The sequence below is a fragment of the Phytophthora infestans genome, genomic scaffold (assembly GCF_000142945.1).
Source record: "Phytophthora infestans T30-4 supercont1.18 genomic scaffold, whole genome shotgun sequence".
NCBI lineage: Eukaryota > Oomycota > Peronosporomycetes > Peronosporales > Peronosporaceae > Phytophthora > Phytophthora infestans.
Window position 1 is genome coordinate 1,456,880 of NW_003303741.1, and position 21,490 is coordinate 1,478,369.

Sequence of the window (21,490 nt, forward strand, 5' to 3'; positions counted from 1 at the left end):
ACGTAGGAATTCGAGGCCATACTATAAAATTTGTAGTACTCTGTACATAATAGTTTCTTAAATTACAATGACTTTAATAACTACAACTGTTTTGTTGCAGAAATATTAATAAATCTGAGAGTGAGGTGACTGAGCTACCAAATCGTAGTACATGTACAACAGAAGCTGGCCATAAGAACTGACCGTAAAAACAACGCTTCTAATAAACGTTGTCGCTTGATCCATAAAGATAGATAGTTTTAGATTCAATAAAATAAACTCATATGTGTTACTGCTGTAAATCATTGTTTTCTAAGAGTTGTTTAGACAGCAAAATCCGATACTACATAACGGGTGGACGTGTCGCCGACAAGGGCGTAGGATACGATTTTAAATGGAGCGGTAAGACAACAACAAAACACGAGAGGTGTTAAATATAGTTGGTCAAGTAGATTTCATAAAGAAACGTTAATTTAAGCCTAAATGACGTTTAACTTTCCTGGAATCATCGTTAAACTATCAAATAAAAAAACACCGCCGTCAACAATAACAACAGCAAGGCATCTTGTGACGCATTATCTAGATGCTTTCATCATAACTGGCACAGATTAGTGTCTAATGACTCATTATGAATCAGCACAAAATGAGCGCTAAAAGTATTAAACTGTACAAAATTGAATATTGCTTTGTTTTTCATTGAGTTTGGTATGAGAAGTGATCAATCTTAAGCTACTAACAATACGGTATTAAACAGGCAGTACAAGCGGGTAAGTAGGGCAAGCTGAACACGCCTTTACTATCTTTTGCGTTGATGTGAGCTAAGTTTCATGGCTCAGAAACGGCCCGTGGTATCGAGCACGACGCTAAACTAAACATATTGTGTAGCGTTTGTATAAGTGTTATTTGAAGTGCAGGTGCTTTTGGGTGGAAGATGAAGATACAGTGATAACCAACAATAATCAAGAGGTTGTAGTAAGAATCTTGATTCAGGATAATTAGAATATATTTTTTGAATTAGGTAAGCATGATGCTGACCCAGATAGCTTAATAATTTAAAAATATCGAGGCGCATAGGGGGGCCTAGCATTTTGTAATACTTAACCCGCCGAAGCGTAGCGGAGGCAGGAAGGCCAAAACAAGTAGAACTTAACCTAATCTACCACCGCGTAGCAGCGGCGCTCTGCTAGTGTATTAATAGTAGCACTAGAGAATGTACTGAATCCCGATCAGCAAAACTGGGAGGTTGAGAAATCGCGATTTTTGATCATCTTTATCACGCGATATTAAATGGTAGAGCATCATTTATGGGAGTTGAATCTGTACTTACGTGGTGTAATATGCTTTCAGTACGGCAATGAGCATCACAACATACGCCAAACAAACGTTAAAAAGCTCACTAGGATAAAGGCAACAACAATCATATAATCTTAGTAGTTTATCTCACACCTACGCCATCGTCAGCGTGTCTTCAGTGCGTCTTATCAAGACGAAACTCAACAATTAACTTCACTGCATCATTATCTCTTGTGACCCCTCTTCTCAGTCCGTTCGATCCATTCCGAGTGTGTGGGGACTCCCTCTCTTCAGTCAAGTGATTTGTGAGTCTTCCTCTTGACTGTCGCGCCGTCATTTTCTCAGTACTTGGGCGGGTACTGCTGCGGCGGATACTGCTGGGGCGGATACTGTCCCGGAGGGTACTGTTGCGGCGGGTACTGATGGTACTCTCCAGGAGGAGGTGCGTAACCCTGTGGGGGCGAAGCGTAACCTGGCTGTCCTGGAGGTGGGCCGTATCCCGGCTGCTGCTGCACAACCACTGGCTGCACATACACAGGCTGCTGGTTGCGGTAGTCGTCCGAGTAGCGGCCGTTGCGGCGGCGGTCGTCGCCAGAGTCTGCAGCGGAGGCACAGCAGGCACCGCAGAGGGCACCGCACAGGCAGCACTCGAGCATATCACATTCGTCTTCCATCTTGGTTGTCTTTTGAGTCTTCCGCTTGAGTCCGGGAACGGAAAACGGGAAATGATTTCACAAGCATGGCCTCACGCAATTGCCGAAGCAAATAAACTGGAGCTCAGTAAGAAGAGGTAGTCAGTTTCATTGAGGTGCAAAAAAACGATGAGTGTCCATTCGAAACGAATTTTGACCAATGGGGAGCCCGAAAAGAGTCAGTCCATCATCAAATGAAAATCCAGTGCAAGTGAAGCTTGTCAAGAGATTACATGTACTGCACTTGGTGGCATGGCCTGCGGAAGGTTTACCTCGGTGCTTTCAAATGCATTGTACCGGTATGCATAGCCTTGTCAATTACTGACGCGCAAAATTCTCTCATAACGTTACATGAACATGTATTACTGTGATATTTATGTGTGTATCGAGCACAATTGTTGCGTGCGTCGAGCTCTTCCACTCGATGTAGCGAAATACAGCAAACGTCAATTGTGCCGGACGCCATTTCAGTAGCGGCACCGCGTGCGCGTTCTCAGGTGAGATCGAGGCGGGAAGCTTGTCAAACACATACGTATCGCATCGAGCAAAGCCACATTGCGTTCATGGTCATACAAAACCATCATCAGCCCTGCGCCGGTCTCAATTGCGGCAGCTGAAGATCTTCAGCAGTCGCTGCGAAAATCCACCTGAACATGGATACAGCGATATGAGACTGAAGATGGCTACATTCAAATACATGTACAAGTTTCGCTTGTGTAACATGAATTGAAACCCGTGAGCGTAGCGCATGCAGCGACTCAAACTACCTACAGCCTACTTGATAAAGAGAGGGGCCACACAAGCGTTTTCCCAGCGCACAACGGTCATAATGAGCTCGAGCATCCAGTGTGCCGCAAAATTCATCACACCAGCGCCAATCGACCCACCGAACGAGATCTCGCAGCCCGTGAGCACACCGTCTGCATCTGGTACGCGCGACAGAGTCGTCCAATGAAAGAGATCGATCCACGCCTCTCCCTCACCCAGTGCCTGCTGGATGCCCGGTGCTGGAATCGTGCGGAAACACACGGTGTAGCCATTTGCAGTCTGCAGTCGGAACAACAAGTAGACTGTGTGGAAACTACGTCCCATGGCGCGATAGTTGGTGTGGCGACGCACCACAAGCGCGTCGCGGTTCACCACCTGCAAGATCTCGAGATCTAGACCCACTTTGGAGGAAAATACCACACGGCGCATAAATTCTAGATCGGAAAAAGTGCGCCAGGATTCCTCCATGAGGCGCTCGCAGCTCTGGTTCTCGAACATTTTACGGAAGCAGAAAATCATCTTGGACTCGTCGTCGTCCAGGCGACGCCGGTCGCTCCACCCAAAGAGCGACGATCCGGTCGTAACAAAGTCCTGGCCCGCTTCGAACCGCGTGATGACGTCGTACGAGTCGCGCATGATGGAAAAGCACGTTTCAGTTGCCAAGGGCTCGAAGTGCGCGTGGTGCACGGCATTCAGCCTCGGATCACAGTCCGATCCTGTGAATTCCGCAGCCAGCGCCTGGGAAGAGTCACGGAAAAGTTGCTGCACGTTCAGGATCTTGTGTAGTTGTTTCTGTTCTTTACGCAGCGCAGCCGCTTCCGACGAGAGACGGAGGAACTTTTTGCGCAGTGTCTGCACCTGCGTCGGGTCCAATAGGATGCCGCGTTCGTGCTGGTCGTTGTCGCTAGCGTCTTCTTCCGAAGTGGCGTCACTGGACGCCGTTGCCGCGCGTGTTGCCAGACGCAGATACTCGCGCTCGAGCACTTTCATTTCGTCTCGCATCACTTTGATCGAGCCCTGCAAACAGCGTAAAAGTCGGCTCAGCGTCAACTACAGTACTTCAATGTTGCCCGAGCTTAACGGACCTGTCGCCGCTGCCGCGACTTCTTCTCGATCTCAGAGCGGCGCGCGCGTCGCGCGGAATTTGCGTTGGCATCTGCGGATTTGCCTTTGGCACCGCTTCTCTTTTTGACGGGCTTGTGCGTCTCGTCAGTGGCCGAAACGCCAAGAATATTGTCGACCTCGTTTTCGAGCAGTTGCGACTGCTGAGTGACGATTTCCATCGAGGGATCTGACCTTGCGCACCGAAAAACAGGTGCAACAAGATGAGCCCGTCGCTTTTGGCCACAGAAAACGAACCTGCAACGTACATGTACACCTGGTCTTGACGGCAGGCGCGCACAGAGAGCAGCGTTCACTTCACTTGACCTGCGATTTATGAATTGCGTCATCGGAAGCTGGCGGGGGGGGGGGCGAGAAGGGTGCATCGTGATTGGATGAAACACCAGTTGCCGGCACGTGGATGCGATGATGAGTGGACTAATGCTGAAGCTTTCGAAGGCAATTTGTAAAGTGGTGACGAAGTTAAGGCAACATATTGCTGGCACCTTGGGTTTAATGTGTTTTTTAGTGTCAATGAAAGTGTCAAAGTGTCAATGAACGTGTTGCCGGATATCACACGCACTTGAGGAACAGTGGAGCCACGCACATGTTCTCCCAGCGCAGCACTGACATGACCAACTCAAACAGCCAGTATTTGGACACGAGTTGCTTCACGTCGGCAATGTAGCCGCCCGTCGAGATCTCACAGCCTGCGGGCTTGCCATCCTCGTCAAAGGCGTGGTTGAAGTGGGTCCTAATGGAAAAGTGTGAGAGACAACGATAAAACCCACGTCAAAAGGTCTTTGTATGACGTACCAGTGGAAGACGTCGTAGTATAACTCATGCGGCTCCAAGGCCTCCATGAGCTCGGGCGTCGGGATAGTTCGCATGCATAGCGTGTAGCCTGAAGGTGTCTCCAGTCGAAACACAATGTGCACAGTAAGGAAGTTTAGTGGCAAGTTGGGGAATTTATGGTCTCGCCGGATGATACAGAGGTCGTCGCCTAGTGTCTGAACGATCTGGAACCGGTGGATGACCGACGCGTTGAACGACAAATGCGCCATGCTATCGGCATGGCAGAAGACGTCCCACGTCTGCATGATCAGTTTCTCGGCGCTTTCCAGTGGGAAAGTCTTGGCAAAACCGTATTGCAGCGCTCGAGACTCGTCGTATTTGCGTTTGTCTGTCCAGCCCATGAAGTTCGCACCTGTCGATACGAATTGCCCACCGTCATCGAAGCGTTTGATGGTTTCATACGTCTCGCGAACGAGTTCGTAGCATTCTGCAGACGAGCGTTGGCGAATTTGCACCGCGAAGGAAGACGACGGAGGTACCCCTGTGTCCCACACGAAATCGTCCTTGTGGCTCTGGTTTGTTAACGTTTCACGACGACTGGAGCCTCTTCTCGCCATCGCATCAGCTGTGCGTTGAAACAACTCATGGCTCTCTAATAACTTCAGCATCTTGGCGCGATCTTCCTCGAGGGCCTGTGTTACCAGCGACAACTGCGAGTAGTTGTGCTGCAATTTGGTATTATTTGGCGTCAGAGTTGCCTCTTGCCTTTTGGTCATCTCTGTGAACACATTTTCCAGCTGCTTCACCTCCTGGCGCATGCGTCTGAGAACGTGTTGCCTTCTTTGCCTCGACTTCTTCTCGATCGCCGAGCGTCGAGCTCTTCTGTCCTCTGGCAAGTCATTCGCTCCTGTCTTCGACTCACTTGGACTCATCGTTGTCACGTCTTCTTGCCACTCAGTAGTCATCGCTTCCAAGCTCGGTGAACACAACTCCGACGGCGAGGTCCATGGCGCTTCACTTTGACGAAGACTGACTGCCTCGTCCCCCTCTTCGTCGGCGATGGCCTCGAAAAAAGCGCGCTGCATCGTCGGCGACAGAGGCGGCAGCGTCTCCATCTCCAGTAAGTCTAGCAGGACGGCCGCATCGTCCTCTTCGTGGGGCACAGAGGGCATCACGTTTTGCCTTGCTTTCTTTTTCAGCATCCAACTCCGAGAGTGTTGGTGCTCTCTGCGCTCTGGTGATCGGGATGTATGACATTCAATTGGGACCGACGTCGGACCTTTTTATACTAGCCGAAAAGTTGCTCTTGAAATTTTCACAAGTTGAAAGCATTTCAAGCAGCAAAGCTGATGGCAATTGTGGCAGTGAATTTGGAGTTGGTGCATCATGCAACAACCATAGATGGTGTACTACGCAGTAGTGAGTTTCTAATACTGATGAAGTATGTGGCTAAATCTGCTTGAGGAACAGCGGCGCGACGCACGCTGTCTCCCAGCGCAAAATGGAACACACGAGCTCGAACAGCCAATACGTAGACTTGAGCTGATTCTGGTCGGCGATGGAGCCTGCTGCAACAATCTCGCATCCCGCAGGGTTGCCGAACTCATCATACAGTCGATTGAAATGTGTCCTGCAAAAGTAAACGCACCCAAAATGTCAAAAAAAAAATCAACCCATCACAGAACTGCAAAAAAAATCAATTTGGGTTGATCCGTACCAGTGGTAAACGTCGTAAAAATATTCGTGTTGGTCCTGGACGCCTTGAATTTCGGGTGCGGGGATCGTACGCATGCACAATGTGTAGCCTGTAGGAGTCTGCAGGCGGAAAATAATCTGAACCGTGGCGAACGTCATCTCAATATTCGGGATCCTGTGATCCCGCCGGACAATTCGCAGGTCGTCATTCATCTGTTGCAGCACTTGGTACCGCGTGTTCACCGATCTGTCAAACGACATGTCTTTAAACTTGGAGGCATCCAAGAAAATGTCCCAGGTACTCATAAGCAGACCCTCAGGAGACTCAAGTGGGAACTTTTTCGTAAATGCATACTGAAGTGACCCTGTCCTCGAGTCGTACTTCCTTTTATCTGTCCAGCCCATGAAGTTCGCTCCTGTTGTCTCGAAGTGCTCAGCGTCGCTAAATCTCTGAATCTCCTCGTGCGACTCGCGTACCAGTGCGTAGCACTCTGCCATAGTCAGCGTCTTAAATCTCGCCTTAAAGGACGCACTAGGCGGTACTCCAGTGTCCCAGATGCGGTTCCTCTCTTCCATGTCTTCGTCCGACAGGCTCCTGACCGCCTTCTGGAACTCTTCATGCTGCTGAAGCAGTTTTTGCAGATCTTCCTGATCCTCTTCCAGTGCATGAGCCACCAGCGTCAGCTCTGAGTATTTCTGCTGGAGCTCGTCCATCACTGCACTATTCCCACAGCATTTCTGTGCCTGTTTCTCCAAGCTACTGGACCATGCTCCTGTCTCTTTCCTGTTGGCCATATCAGTGTAAAGCGTTTCCAGGTGCTTGACCTCGTCCCTCATCCTTTTGAGAATACTTTGACGCCTTTGCCTCGACTTTTTCTCAATGGCGGAGCGTCTTGCACGCTTGGCTTCGACTGAGTCCTTTGCTGTCTGTTTCTTGGACCCACTGGGACTCATGCTGCGGATTTCACTATTGTGTCTTTGTTGGTTGTCTGGAGACGGTGACGAAGCTGCGTGTTTCTTGGTGAACGGCGTGTCGTCGTCACTGGCCGGCCACTGCGGCTGTAGAGCGTCCGACGGCGTCTCCAGTTTTATGACAGTGGCGTCCTCGCTCTTCTCAAGCTCCGACATGTCCGCGAAGGCCTCGGAGAAGGCACGCTCCATGGTGGGGGACAGAGGCGGCAGCGCTGTGAGCTCCTGCGGGTCCGGCAAGTCCGCACTTGTCGACATGGTAGTGAAGGTGATCTGGTGGCAACGGATTGGGAATTGCCTTAAAAAAACTTTGACGTTGGTCCGGCTTTTCAGGCTGGCGCCAGAGGGAAAGTGCCCGAAGGAATGGGAGCAAATGGTGTCAAGTCACTTGCCAGCTGAGGAAAAATTTGGAACGGTTTTTTTAAGAGTAAACATATTTCGGGAAGTATCCTGTGTATAGTCCTAAATTTCGTAGCGCTCAGATCACTGCATACAGTATGCAAGGGTGAGGGCTTGCGGCTAGCAAAGTGTCAACCCGTCAGAACGGCCAGTTCTAAAATAGCGTCGTAATTATTTAGAACTGTACGACCACCGAAGGATTTTAGAAGAAACTCGCCTCGTAGCGTATTTTAATACATGTATTAATACATGTATGCCAGAATGATGCAAGCACTAAATCGCAGACAAAACGATTTTGAAAATTATTTATTAAATCAGTTTTTCTGCAAAAAAACGGAAACATGCCGTTTAAATGGCATTAAAAAACGATGAAGTCCACCTTCCTCATCGTCATCATAAAAGCTCATTTCCGATGAAGTACATGTACCCGAGCATTCAATGCGCGGGTACTGTATTTTACAAGTGATACTCTAGCAGGAAATGCATGGATCCGGTACATGTACAATTCTTCGAAGTACGTGTACAAGTACATGTACTTGACGTACAACAGTCAAGTCTTGATGATTGCACATCCTTGAGGGTGGTATGTACCTTAACTTGAGGTCCTCAGCTTAAAAGACTTAAAGTGGACCTCGTGTTGCTGCCTTCCGTCGCCGTCTGCGTTAGATTGGCGGACTATAAAAAATAATGATGCGAAGACACAAGAAGTCCAGGAAGACAAAAAAAAACTCTCACATACGAACCCGTCCCAGCAAACACCATAGGTGGGGGGTGGTGGCGATGCAGTCTGTAGCCGTGGATCTCAAATGACTGGTGTTCTTGGTATTGTTTACATGGCGACGTTATTGCTAAAACTATCTACGAGCGAACTCTGCGTAAATGTGGGCTATCCATTTGTAAGCTTGAATGAGAGGTACTGTACTTGTATGTCCACGCATAAAAACCGGCCGAACCATGCTTTTGAGTGACTCTTTTTTTTTGTTGACTCATGCAAAATGAGTCAACAAAAAGAGAAACATGTAAGCTAAAGCAATAGCTAAACGTTACAGGTGCTAGATTTCATACACATGATAAGCTTATTGTGTCGGAATCAAAAACACTGGGGCTATAGTTAAGGTCTCCCAGCGCAAAACTGAGCAGGCGATCTCGAATAGCCAGTAAGCAGACTTGAGACGGTTGTGATCGTTGATAGACCCCGCTGTCACGACCTCGCATCCTGCTGGTTCATCGTATTCGTTGTACAAGCGGTTAAAGTGGGTCCTGAAGTATGTGTAAGTACAGAGGGTTAAGAACGTGCACGCCTAGCAAAATAAAGTCTCGATCTGCAAGCTTACCAGTGGAAGAAGTCAATCGAACATTCGTGGGGCTCAAGCGCGTTCTTGATTTCTGGTGACGCGATCGAGCGGATACACAAAGTGTAACCGGTAGGCGTCTGCAGACGAAACAGGACTTGGATCGAGGTGAAGGTCATCGGAAACCTAGGCATCTGGTGGTCTCGACGGATGATCAACAAGTCGTCATTCAGCACCTGCAGCACTTCAAATCGACCTTGAGCGGAGGTACCAAATGCCAAATTCTCCAGTTTGGGTCCATCCAAAAAGGTGCGCCAGCTCTTGGCCAAAACGTTCTCGGTTTTCTCGAATGGGAAGTGTTTGGTGAAACTGTACTCAAAAGTCTGCGAGTTTTGGTCGAATTTGCGTTTGTCTGTCCAGCCCATAAAACTCGCTCCTGTCGTGTCAAAGTCTTCACTTTCCGTAAATCTACGGATCTCTTCGTACGATTCGCGTACGAGAGTGTAACCCTCTGCCATCGAAAGAGGACGGAACCTGGCAGCGAAAGAAGAGCTAGGAGGCACACCACTATCCCAGATCGCGAAAGCATCCTCGTCTCGTCTCTCGTCCAACACGCCGCTGATTGATCGGCTTGAGTTTTTGTGTTCTTGTAAGAGATTCTGGAGAGCTGCTTGGTCTTGCTCGAGAGCGTGTGCCACCAACGTAAGCTCTGAGTATTTGTGTTGCAGCTCGTTCATACTGGTGGAACTTACGTCGCCGACGCCTTGCCACTGTTTGAGACTTGTAGGGATCCCAACTTCCTTCCGCTTAGCCATCTCTACATACATGTTCTCCAATTGCTTGACTTCTTCTCGCATTCGCTTTAAAACTCCCTGCCTTCGTTGTCTCGATTTCTTTTCAATCGCTGTCCGTCTTGCTCGCTTAGCTTCAGGCGCGTCTTTAAAAGCGGCTGGGTCTTTTGCGCTTGGGCTCATTCCTCCGAGCTCGTCCTGGTATTCTATCGACGATACTCCACAAGGAGGAGGCGTTGCGAAGCGTACACTAATTGGTGACACACGTCCTTTGCTCCCTGAGCTCTGTTGCTTCGTAGACGTCTCTAGTTTGACCATGACAGTGAAATCACCACTCACTTGCATCCGCTTTACTGTCGAAAACGTTTCGGAAGGACGCAATTAATTGTGGACAAAATTGGACCAAGGACGTCAGTTTTCGCAATGAAGCTTAGTAAAACTCCGAGGAGAAACGCGGGCAGACAGCAACTGTGAAGAAGATAAACGCGGGCAGCTGTTTAGCAAGTAGTGGCTTTTAATAATAAGACTTATTAATTTACAGTAAGTATATAATAGCTGGCTACTTGCTATCCCGGATTCCGCGTGCATAGAAAAAGAAATTAGAAATCAAATCTGGTCGTGGCATTCATTATCCAGTGTGATGTGACGCCTTCACATCACCTTGTCACAGTGACGATACTGAACACAATTTTGACTGCGAATGACTTTGAAAAAAACCGTGTTTTATTTTAACCTGTGATCGCCTTAAAATGAACCGTACAAGAATAAATAGACTCCACTAGCTCACCCTCGTCACTTTCAGCAACCTCTGCAAAAGTTTGTCGCCACTATCGCGGCGATTCATTGGATCATCTAGAACGCGTGAGGATTGCAATGGACCACAAAGTTACGACGGACTATACCCGGTTGCTGGGGAACGCGAACGTTAAGGTAGCTAAAGAGGAAACCCCTGGGAGCCACTCAACGCTAATAGATGAGGGAACCACTGCAGGTTTATGTTCGAGCGAGGCCCTGCGCTGACGGCCAAAATGCTCCCGAAGACATGTTCGAACGGAAGAAGGAAGCCCCGAACAATATCGTGATAAAGGTCCGAACTCGTGAAGCATAATTCTTGTCAATTGGGACTTAGAATTGTCGTTGTGCTTGCGCAGGACACGGAACGAATGCAATACGGAAATCACGCTTTTAGCTTCGACAATGTAGGGCCGATATCGCAATTGTACGTCGGTTGCTATGCTTAACGCTAGCAAAACCTGTTGTATACTATGATAGATCTACTGGACGGATACAACTCAAGACACCTTGTTTGAAGCGGTAGAAAGTTATAATTATGTCCCCGTAGCTGCTTGGGACCACTTCTAACCCCTCTGTCTTCAGACGAGCAAGTGTTTGGTGGACTACTCGTTGAAGGGCATCAACAGCTGTTGTTTTGCCTATGGACAGACCGGATCAGGGAAAACTTTCAGGTAAATATCATCGAGTGCGTTCCAGTAGGATATGATAAAATAACGATAACGTTGCTTTAGCATATTCGGTGAAGCGGGGGGAGAAAAAGTTGGTCTACTGTCACGGTCAATTGAGTACCTCTTTGACATGGTAAATCGTCAGCAGACCAAATTCAAAGTGCGTGAGTATTCCTTGTCTATAATTTGGAGCACGTACTTCCTAGATGCTAAAGTAAATTGTTTTTTTTGTTGAGTAGGGAGTGACTCTAGCTGTCAGCTTTCTGGAGATCTACTGTGATCGTGTCCGAGATCTTGCACGAGCGTAAGTGCCGTAGAGATGAAGCGTTATTTGCTGAAGGCTGTTAAGAAATTATGCAGCTATCTTAAGAAGACAGGTAGACCGGTGTCATACCAGACGTCGAGCAGTACCGAATGGTTTCTTCGTCAAGTAAGATAAAGTATTTCGTAAATATCCTAAAAGCTTCCGTCTAATCCACAATTTTCGAGCAGCAAAACCAACAGATCCCTCGAAGCGAGAGCGCGACTAGGTAAGACTTCACCACAGCGTAGTATCTATTGCATAGTTTATTCACTTGCTTGTACTATTGCAGCTTCCCTTCGAGAGGAGAGGAAGACTACGACTACGAAAAAGGTCAGAGCTTTTCATGCCTCAATGATGTACACATTCATTCTGACTGTATGCGTTTAAAGCAAATTTTGAGATACATGAGGATGCTCAAGGCCGGGTGTTCGTGAAAGATCTATCCATGGTCACCGTAACTTCGAGGGAGGAGGTGGATGCCATTGTGCAGTGTGGCCTGAAACTGCGATCCACACACGAAACGAAAATGAACGCGGTGTCGTCTCGCTCGCACACGGTTTTCACCATCCACGTTTTTCAGCAAGGTGCTGGAATAAACTGCACATTGAACTTAAATGGGGTATCTAACGTGAATGTCTTTTGGAAGCTCGGGATTCGGATGAAGTTATCTCCGGGATGCTTAACATGGTCGATCTGGCCGGGTATGTATGTCACTGAGTGTTGGTCAATGTACAGTTGCTAATGCTTGTTGCTGCTCAATGGAGTTTAGATCGGAACGACTGAAGAAAAGCGAGTCGGATGGCCAGCGGTTGAAGGAGGCGCTGCATATTAACTCGAGCTTAAGCGCTGTAGGCAAAGTTGTCATGTCGCTGGATCCAGAGAGTGGCTACAACTACATCCCTTACCGAGACTCGAAACTTACCCGTCTCTTGCAGAACAGTATTGGTTCGTCTGTAGCAGAGTTACATCATGTGTCACGCTGCTGACGCTCTCGATGTGCACAGGCGGCAATTGTTTCACTACATTGATTGCAACCATCCACCCGATGAAAGAGCACTACGAAGAGTGTTTGGGCACGCTACAGTTCGCTAACCGATGCCGATCCGTACAAAACCAGGTGAGTCGCTGACGTTGCCAAGTGACTCGTACGTAGCTCACGCTAACGCAGCGATTGCGTTCGTTCAGCCTCGCGTAAACCACATCAATGGCACTATCGCAGACAAAGACCGGCGCATTCGTAAGCTTCAAGAGGAATCGAGCATCTTACGGCGGCAGCTCGAGGGGCTGCGAACCGAGTACAACAACAGATTCGTCGCCACACTCAACGAACTCGGCTTCCAAGCCGAGGAAATATCGGAAAGCGGCGAAATTAAGTTTGCGGTGCGTTAATACGTTAAACACCGTTTGTAGACTTAACCAGACTACTGACACGCTGTGTATACGTGTAGGATGGTCTGGTGCTTAAGTCTGTTTTCTCAGACGAGGACCACGGACAAAGTGCTGTAGATTCGAGTGCAATTTTGAAAGGCAAGCACCACGGGATCACCAAAGGCTTACAAAGAGCAAATGGTATGCGGCTGTACATTTATTAAGACTCAGAGTCTGCTCACTAATCTGCTTACTGCTCTGAAAACAGCGATAGAAACTCGGAACGACAGAGACCGCTTACGGCAGAAATATGCCAATGCAAAGAGTAATTTCGCGGTGGTTGTGGTGAGCGTCTAGGCATTGAACTGTGATTTTTTTATTTGATAAAGACGATGTCGTTGCTTCTAGACTGAAGCAAATAAAGACAAGGAAAATGCGAGACAAACTATTAACGAACAGAAGCGACGGATTGCCACGCTGCAGAGCTGTTTGCAGCAGAAAACGAGTGAATATGATCGCGCATTGGCATCCGAGGCAGCACGACATCGAGACGAAATGCAGACTCTTGTTCGCCGTGATAACCACATGCACTCCAGTAGTGAAAAGATGCTCATCTACCAGCAATCCATCATTAATCTGCAAGGTGAGGATTGCGACAATTCAAAAGATCGTGAAAAGCACTTTGAGCAGGTAAGAATGTTCACGATATGCACTTTGACGTTCAACATGCCAACTCATTGCACAAATGCCGGGTTTGTTGTTGCTCAGAAACTTCAACATCGAGTGGCAGCTTTGCAGAAATCGAAAGAAAATGAGATTTCTCTCATTCGACAACAGGTATTGTCGCTTCTAACAGTTACTTGAAGTAGTTCTGTATTTTGAACTTTATTTCCTACAAATTTTGTCAAAAACAGTATGAACAGTCTCTAGCGAGCAAAAGTGAAGAACTCAACGTCGCAAACAACAAGCTACAGCAACTACAGCAGACCACCACCGACACTGTGGATGTGGGTGAACTCGTTGAGCTCTATTCTGAATTACCTTTGTAAACTAATGCGTGTCCTGCAGAATATCCGTGAGGACTGTCTGGACCTCTACACATACGTTGGGCGGCTAGTAAGCGCAGTGGATACAAGTCAACGGTGCAAACATTGAGTGAAGATGCTCAAGTGGCCAGCGCTACTAACGCTGTGCTGGTTTCGTTTCAGAACATTTGCATTACCGAAGAATATCCTTGCAGACCCAACGAAGCTCCGACACGTGAAAGCTATTGTATGAATCGACATGTATCGTTCTAGATTTAGTCAGTTCTAAATCCTGAACTGTGCTAGATGACGCCTGCAGCCGGACGACTCCCCATACACAACTCGCACTCTGGCCTGCCGATGCCAGCAGCGATTAATCGACTCAAGCTCTCCCGTCCGGTCTCAGCTCCAGTGCGGAGAACTAAACCGACGTATGCAGCAGCTCTTCGCGATCGAGTGCATCAATCGCTCGACGATCCATTCGACAATGAGCAAACGGAATACGATGCACAATCAGACAGAAAAGGCGACAGATTTCGGCCCCGATCTGGACAGAGAGCGCGAGAAGCTGATGACAGAGCGGAGTGCCAGCGTTTGAAGAAATTACTTGAGGAAGAGGTACGACTGCTCAACTTTTCAATCAAGAAGATGCGCTCTATAAGCCTAACGTATCCACGGATCGTTCGTCATGCACCCTAGCGCAAGAAAAACCGCGCGTTGAAAGCTGCTAATACCGCGCTCACTCGTCATAAGGAATGGAGTGAATAGATGTCGCTGCGCACTTTAAAATACTAATTTACTGTACTAAAACTCAAAACTTTGATCAACTATTCCATACAGACGAGTTTCCATACTTTACTTGCTTGGTCTGGATCTACACACCGCTAAACTTGTTAGAAGAAGATCTGTAACCGAGTGTAACCACGGTTACGGTTTAGTGGCATTTCGCCCGGCCGCTCTCCGGATGGGACTACTGCGGAATAAGGTGTGAGGATGAATGGCCAGAGGAAGAAGCAAGGTACGAGTAGAATGTAGTTAGCTTCCTCTCACTTCTCAATATACGACGGTTTCCTCACATCTACTAATAGGTTATGAGCCCAAGCAACGATACTGTCGCCGCGGAGTCAGCCCGCGGGCATCCGGACGCAGATGTCGATCGCGAAAGGACCGACAGCAGCAAGTACGGAGGCGACGACGAAGTCAAGGAGACGAGGGACCCACAGCAGAAGCTGGTGGATCTCCTCACCGGCCTCACAGAGCGCAAGGAGCGCCTAGAGGAGTCGCAGAAGCGACAGGAGGAGCAGCAGCGGATCGCTGGAACGGAGTCAAGTGTATTCGAGTCGGCCATAGGCCTAGGAAGGGCCATGGACCGAGAAGCACTGGATAGGACGCCAACAAGGAATTCCCCGGCAATGTCTCCAGCCACGTACTTCGGTGTGAAGCAGCGCGGCTACGGGTTCAAGAACGCAGCGGCTAACGTGGAGATGGCACAAGCTCCTCAGCCAGCGCTGCCACAGCATTACGTGCCCCCGCGCATGTACCAGGCGCACGTTCAGCCGCCAACCATGCCGCACGGCATGCCGGCTCCAGCTCAGGGTTTTCCTCGTGTGCCGGATACGCGCCAACGGAAGCTTGGCATCCGTCACTTCGACGGCAAGGAGCTGTATCAAGGCCTCGGCAGTGGTTTTCTGTCTTGGGGCAAACGGTTCGTGCGTCAGATACTATTTGCGGAACGCGCAAGTGGCTTCACGTGGACAGAGGAAGTAAAGGTGGATGTCCTCGGTCATCACCTTACCGGCATGGCTGAGAGATACTACAACCAGCAGGTTGAGGGGTGGTGGGAAGAGGAGCCGACGTTGGAGCACGCCATGCAGCGGTTGCTGCACACGTTCGCGACCAAGATAACGCCCGCCCAGAGCATGAAGATGTTTACAGCGCCAAAGAGCTCCAAGCGCAGCTGGACTGAACACTATCTCTACCTGGTGGCTGTGAGTGAGGCGTGTGGAGGCGCCGACAACCTCGTCTTGGACAACATCGTCCACTACGCGGACGCGTCGATGAGAGTGTCGATGCTGTCCAGACTGAAACTTGGCCGGACGGATTACCTGCGGCAAGCGGAGGAGCTGGCCCACTTTGCACAGTCCACGGAGATCGAGCTACGAGGTAAGAACCTGGGACGTGACGTTGTGAACAACGTACACGATGATCGTATAGACGACAGGAAGTGTTTTAAATGCGGAAAGGTTGGGCACTTAAAGGCATTGTGCCCGAACAACAAACGAAGAGGGACTGAGCGAGGCGCCAGAGCGGATTTTGTCCTGGCAGTGGATAACTCAGTCAATGAAAAAGGTGTATGGATCCTCGACACTGGATCAAGTCGGCACCTCGTTAACGACGAGGACTTGCTTGAAGACCCAGAGGACTTCGAGAGCGAGTGTGTTGCTGCCGACGGAGGAGCTCTGAGGGTAACCAAGCGTGGCAGCATAGTGCTGGAAACCATGGCTATGGGAAAGAAAACTACGGTGCGACTACTGGATGTTCAGTACGCAGAGAACTTGGAGCAGAACATTATCTCCTACGGAATGCTAGAGAAGAAAGGCTACAAGATTGACTACCGAGGACAACATCGTGTAGTTGCTGCAATGACTGGAGGACCAGCAGTGTTCGACGTAGAGAAAGTCAACAACGTGTTGGTGGTGCGCGCGCAAGTACAGGGGCGTAAAAGAAGCGCCGGCGACGTACTCATGTCGGTACTGGCGCCAAGCGAACAGAATGAGGAGGTAGGACAAGACGTACAGAGGGGCACGCTGATGCACTTTCACCGCCGCCTAGGACATCTGAACTACGATACTATCCTCAAGATGGCCAAGAATCCTGCGTCTGGAATCTTTCTCACGGATGAGAAGCGAGCGAACTGCTTGGCCTGCGCACAAGGAAAGCAAACGAAGAACAAACAGTCCAGAAAGGACACAGGAGCCAACGCACCTATCGACGTCATTGGCGGTGTTATATGCTCAGATCTCAAGGGACCAATGACGCCAAGAGACAGACTCGGCAACAGGTACATGGTGAACTTCGTCGATCACAGGACGAACTATTGCAGGATCTTCTTGGCACGGACGAAGGACGTTGCTGCTCAGAAGTTTAAACACTTCATGGCGTTCTTTGAGCGCCAGTTTAACTGTCGTATCCATGTGCTGCGGACGGATGGAGGAGGTGAATACCAGACTCTAGATTTGTTTTGTAAAGAAACTGGCATTGCGCGGCAAGTAAGCGAGCCCAGGAATCAAGCCAGCAACGGAAAAGCAGAACGAATGCACCGCACCATTATGAACATGGTGAGAAGCATGGTGTTCGCGTGTGGTCTGCCACTCAGCTTCTGGGGAGACGCTGCAGAGTACGCGGCGTACATACTGAATAGGAGCCCGAGTAAGGCAAACCCCGGGTCCAAGTCGCCGTTGCAGATGCTCACGAAGAGCACCCCCGACCTCAGCGACATCGTGGTGTTTGGGTCTCCGTGCACGGTACACACAGACGCCAAGAACAAGTCGCTAGGAGAACGCGGTAAAGCTGCGATAATCGTTGGTAAAAGCGATGAGATGAAGGGGTACAGAGTCTACATCCCTAAGGACAAAGTGGTCGTGGTGACCCAGCACGTACGGAATGTGGAGACGCTCACGGACGTACAGAACGAGAAGCTGAGGCGCGTACACCTCGAGGAGTCGGAAGAGACAAACGAGGAGGACCGCAATGCGAATGCTGCCAGTACGGGAGCGGGATCGAAAGGGAAAAAGAAAGCCAAAAGGAAGTCCAAGGGCGGTTGGACACGGGAAAGGCATCGGACGAGGTCGACTACTCAAAAGGCTGCTGGAGCAGGAACGACTAGTGACGATAATAGTCAGGATGGGGCGATACACGACGTGGTAAATAGCGTGCGTGAGGCGGACCCCAAGAACTATGGACAAGCAATGAAGAGTGGGCTCAAGGACGCGTGGGTAATTGCTATGGTAGAAGAGCTGCGAGCTCTTGAAGATAACGGAGTGTGGACAGTCGAGGTACCGCCAACTGGCAGCCACGTACTGCACACTAAATGGGTCTTTAAGACCAAGACGGACGCCGACGGCGCCATCGAGCGGTTCAAAGCTCGGTTGGTTGCTTGCGGAAACGAACAGCTCTTTGGCATTGATTACAACCTCACGTTTGCGGCGGTAATGGAGCTGAGCACCGTAAAGATAGTGCTGGTGTTTGCTCGGCGCTGGCGTGTGCCTGCCCGACACGGGGATATACCAAACGCGTACGTCAAGGCGGACAAAGAGCAACATTTGGAGATTTATCTGGCTATACCAAAGGGCATGCAAATATCTGAGGCGGTGCTACGCGCTCTCGGCGTGGACACCAGCAGCAAGCTGGTGCTGCGGCTCAAGAAGTCGCTGTATGGTTTGAAGCAAGCGGGGCGCTTGTGGAGCAAGCTACTACACGCTAAGTTGGAGGAGATCGGTTTCACTAGGTGCGTTACCGACATGTGCTTGTACTACAAGAAGCACGGCAGCGACATGACTCTGGTAGGAGTGTATGTGGATGACCTTCTAGTGACGGCCTCCAAACCAGAGCTAGTCGAAGATTGTTTTCAAGCGATGAGTGTTTTATCCATTAAGGATCTGGGTGTGGTACGAAAGTTCTTGGGCATGCGTGTAGAGCTTCATGAATCGGACGGTTACTCGTTGGATCAGCAAGCTGCGATTGAAGAGCTACTGGAGCAGTACGGGCTCGCGGACGCAAACGGAGTACGCGCACCAATCGGAGAAGAATGTAACGAAGCCGAATAAGGAGCACCGCAGCTGTTGATGCAGTCAGGAGGGCGCGGAGAGCCAACAAAACGAAGTTTCCAGTCTCTCGTCGGCAGCCTGCTATGGATAGCTCGCTGTACGAGACCAGACATTAGCTTTGCGGTCCACAAGGCCACGAGACGCACCCATCAGCCTACCGTAAACGACTGGAAGCTCGCGAAGCGGATCGCTAGGTACTTGAAGCAGACAAAGGAACTAAAGGTCAAAATACGAGTAGACGCAGCCAGTGGAAGACGGATCTGTCTGGAAAGCTGGAGTGATGCGGATTTCGCGGCGGATAAGGCCGACAGGAAGTCGGTGACCGGCGGAGTGATCACTCTCGACGGGGCCATCGTGCAGTGGATATGTAAGAAATAGACTGGTTCTGTGATATCCACGATGGAAGCAGAATTTACGTCAGCATCAAATGTCGGACGTGAGCTGCTTGGACTGCGAGAACTCGTTAGGGAGCTGGAGTTTGCGGTGGTAGAGCCAATGACCATGTATATGGACAACCAGGCCGCCATCAGGAAGCTAGAGACCGAAGACAGTATGTCCAGTGCAAAGCACGTAGACATCCGAGTCAAGTTCATCTGCGATTTTGCACGGCGAGGTGTGATCAAACCAGAATATGTGGAGTCACGACTAATGAAGGCCGACCTTCTCACGAAGGCGCTTCCGGCAGCCAGATTGGACGAGCTTCGGAAGATTTTCATGTTGGAGTAGTAGCTGGCGAGCGCGACGAGCGAGGAGGAGTGTTAGAAGAAGATTTGTAACCGAGTGTAACCACGGTTACGGTATAGTGGCATTTCGCCCGGCCGCTCTCCGGATGGGACAACTGCGGAATAAGGTGTGAGGATGAATGGCCAGAGGAAGAAGCAAGGTACGAGTAGAACGTAGTTAGCTTCCTCTCACTTCTCAATATACGACGGTTTCCTCACATCTACTATTATGGACTTGACAATGATCCATCACGTCTTCCGCGTCGACACGAGTGATTGAGGCTTAATTTGAGCCATCGCCAATCTAGGTCTAATTGCCAATGCTTTGCAAAGACCCATGGCACCCATTTTGTCCCTCAAACAGCTGCAGCCGTTTGCAGTTCTCCATCTCGATCGGCTTAGTCTGTGTCACAGTGAAATACTAGGAAAAATACTCCAGTTTTAAAGCCTGCTATCACTACTGCTGCTTTAGAGCTTGACCGAAAGAGTTCTTTGGTAAGCCCTCGGGCAAGAGGTAAGAAACGTACTTAAGTGGGAATTTAAAAAAATATCATCTTGAATCTAATAGTTTTCAAACCTCTGAGTTAATATTTAGCCAAATTGCGAGCTCAAAAACAAACCTACTATTGATATTTAAAATCAAATAGTAGTACTATTCCTATAAAAAATATCGAATGATACTGGGTTACCATAAGCCCCTGCTTGCAGACGTTGGGATATAAGTCAATCGCTGGAGTGTCGCCTTGTGAGCTCAGCAGTGGTGTTTAGAATCATTCCGTTTATTTAATTCAAATCACGTCAAGAAAATATCGTTTGAACTGCGTTACATACATTCTGAATCTTATGGAGGCCTCGCCTATCAATTTCTTAAGTTGAATCAAAGTTGAAAAAAAACTGTAATAATGCAAAAATCAACGATGCTTTTTTAAAGTATAGGCTTTTGCATCATTTTTAAATTTGTTTTATAGGTTTCTTAAATAAACCTGTAAAACAAATCTAAAAATGAAAGACATTAAATGTTTTAAGACAACCTAAATATTACTTCGTTGAAGAAAGTGCTCAACTCCCATAAATGAGCCAAAACGGGAGATCGAGACAAGTACACATTTCAGGTCATGCATGTACATGTACTCGCTGCATAAATAGTAGGACTTATTATCTATTCACTTTTAGCATAACTTAAACGATTTCTTCACACCAGAAGTACTCACTACACTAATCAATAATGGAGATCTCTCTCCTCTAAACTCTAAAACTAAACTCAGCTCACATTGAGCATTGCGGTCAGCCGCAGATTGCCGCCTTGTGTTGATCGAGGCACCCACAGTAGCAGTGAGCCACCGCCCGTACCGGGGAGACCTAGGAAGCCCGGGCGCCAGCGGTCAAAAAACAACGTCTTGCCACCCAAAACCGTCACATTTGATCTCCACGTCACAGTTTTACCCGCCGCGACGGACACTTCATCGATCTTATTACCTCCAGATTTGATATTCACAGTCACATCCTTTGTGTCGACACTCTTGAACGTAATGACGACAGAGCCGTCACCCTTCTTCGTCCAGTTGCCAGCGCTGTTATTGAAAGCCGCCTTGACAGTCTTTAGACCCAGCGCGTCTTTCGCACTACCATCATCAATTTCACCGACATACTCTGTAGGGCCACAGATGGTCTGGAAAAACTCGGAGATCGCTCCACCGATGTTCGTTTTGTCCCAAACAGCATAGAACGTTGCTGCCTTGTCAGCGATCTTGTACGCGTATTGTCCCGCAGTAAGAAGTGTGCCGTTACTACTCGTTCCTGAGCTGATCAAGTCGTCTACAATACCCCCAAATCCTTTGCGCAGAGTGTCCCGCGTCGTATAGGCTGTGGCCTCGTCGGACTCGTCAAGTAGCTCCTGCATGCAGTTGTTCGTCACAGTCGGAATATCGTACAGCACGAGGTTCGACTTGCTCATAGCAACACGGATATCGTCCTCGGAGATTCTCGGGTTCTGTCGACGCAGTTCTGC

The 21,490-nt window shown here is 49.1% G+C and overlaps 7 protein-coding genes across 7 annotated transcripts; 2 read left to right on the forward strand and 5 right to left on the reverse strand.

Annotated features, from left to right (window-relative positions):
* Positions 1-1,381: 1,381 nt before the first annotated feature.
* PITG_10470 (uncharacterized protein) lies at positions 1,382-1,986 on the reverse strand (the record flags this gene model as incomplete). Its single annotated transcript, XM_002902209.1, has 1 exon — positions 1,382-1,986. The coding sequence occupies one exon, from the start codon at positions 1,944-1,946 to the stop codon at positions 1,614-1,616; it is 333 nt and encodes a 110-aa protein (XP_002902255.1).
* Positions 1,987-2,738: 752 nt separating this feature from the next.
* PITG_10471 (uncharacterized protein) lies at positions 2,739-3,734 on the reverse strand (the record flags this gene model as incomplete). Its single annotated transcript, XM_002902210.1, has 1 exon — positions 2,739-3,734. One exon carries the CDS (start codon positions 3,732-3,734, stop codon positions 2,739-2,741), a length of 996 nt encoding a protein of 331 aa, XP_002902256.1.
* Positions 3,735-4,406: 672 nt separating this feature from the next.
* PITG_10472 (uncharacterized protein) lies at positions 4,407-5,593 on the reverse strand (the record flags this gene model as incomplete). Its single annotated transcript, XM_002902211.1, has 3 exons — positions 4,407-4,587; positions 4,650-5,353; positions 5,417-5,593. The coding sequence occupies 3 exons, from the start codon at positions 5,591-5,593 to the stop codon at positions 4,407-4,409; spliced, it is 1,062 nt and encodes a 353-aa protein (XP_002902257.1).
* A 484-nt stretch (positions 5,594-6,077) lies between these two features.
* Positions 6,078-7,550, reverse strand: PITG_10473 (uncharacterized protein; the record flags this gene model as incomplete). The annotated part of the gene is made up of 4 exons (XM_002902212.1): positions 6,078-6,258; positions 6,346-7,028; positions 7,149-7,290; positions 7,399-7,550. 4 exons carry the CDS (start codon positions 7,548-7,550, stop codon positions 6,078-6,080), a joined length of 1,158 nt encoding a protein of 385 aa, XP_002902258.1.
* Positions 7,551-10,647: 3,097 nt separating this feature from the next.
* PITG_10474 (uncharacterized protein) lies at positions 10,648-11,771 on the forward strand (the record flags this gene model as incomplete). The annotated part of the gene is made up of 9 exons (XM_002902213.1): positions 10,648-10,704; positions 10,766-10,861; positions 10,926-10,973; positions 11,047-11,088; positions 11,152-11,240; positions 11,301-11,401; positions 11,481-11,541; positions 11,598-11,667; positions 11,727-11,771. The coding sequence occupies 9 exons, from the start codon at positions 10,648-10,650 to the stop codon at positions 11,769-11,771; spliced, it is 609 nt and encodes a 202-aa protein (XP_002902259.1).
* A 215-nt stretch (positions 11,772-11,986) lies between these two features.
* On the forward strand, positions 11,987-14,187 carry PITG_10475 (kinesin-like protein; the record flags this gene model as incomplete). The annotated part of the gene is made up of 12 exons (XM_002902214.1): positions 11,987-12,125; positions 12,188-12,242; positions 12,311-12,486; positions 12,546-12,646; positions 12,727-12,921; positions 12,990-13,053; positions 13,184-13,254; positions 13,318-13,599; positions 13,678-13,746; positions 13,824-13,916; positions 13,978-14,051; positions 14,118-14,187. 12 exons carry the CDS (start codon positions 11,987-11,989, stop codon positions 14,185-14,187), a joined length of 1,389 nt encoding a protein of 462 aa, XP_002902260.1.
* A 6,556-nt stretch (positions 14,188-20,743) lies between these two features.
* PITG_10476 (uncharacterized protein) lies at positions 20,744-21,436 on the reverse strand (the record flags this gene model as incomplete). The annotated part of the gene is made up of 1 exon (XM_002902215.1): positions 20,744-21,436. One exon carries the CDS (start codon positions 21,434-21,436, stop codon positions 20,744-20,746), a length of 693 nt encoding a protein of 230 aa, XP_002902261.1.
* Between the last annotated feature and the right edge of the window lie 54 nt (positions 21,437-21,490).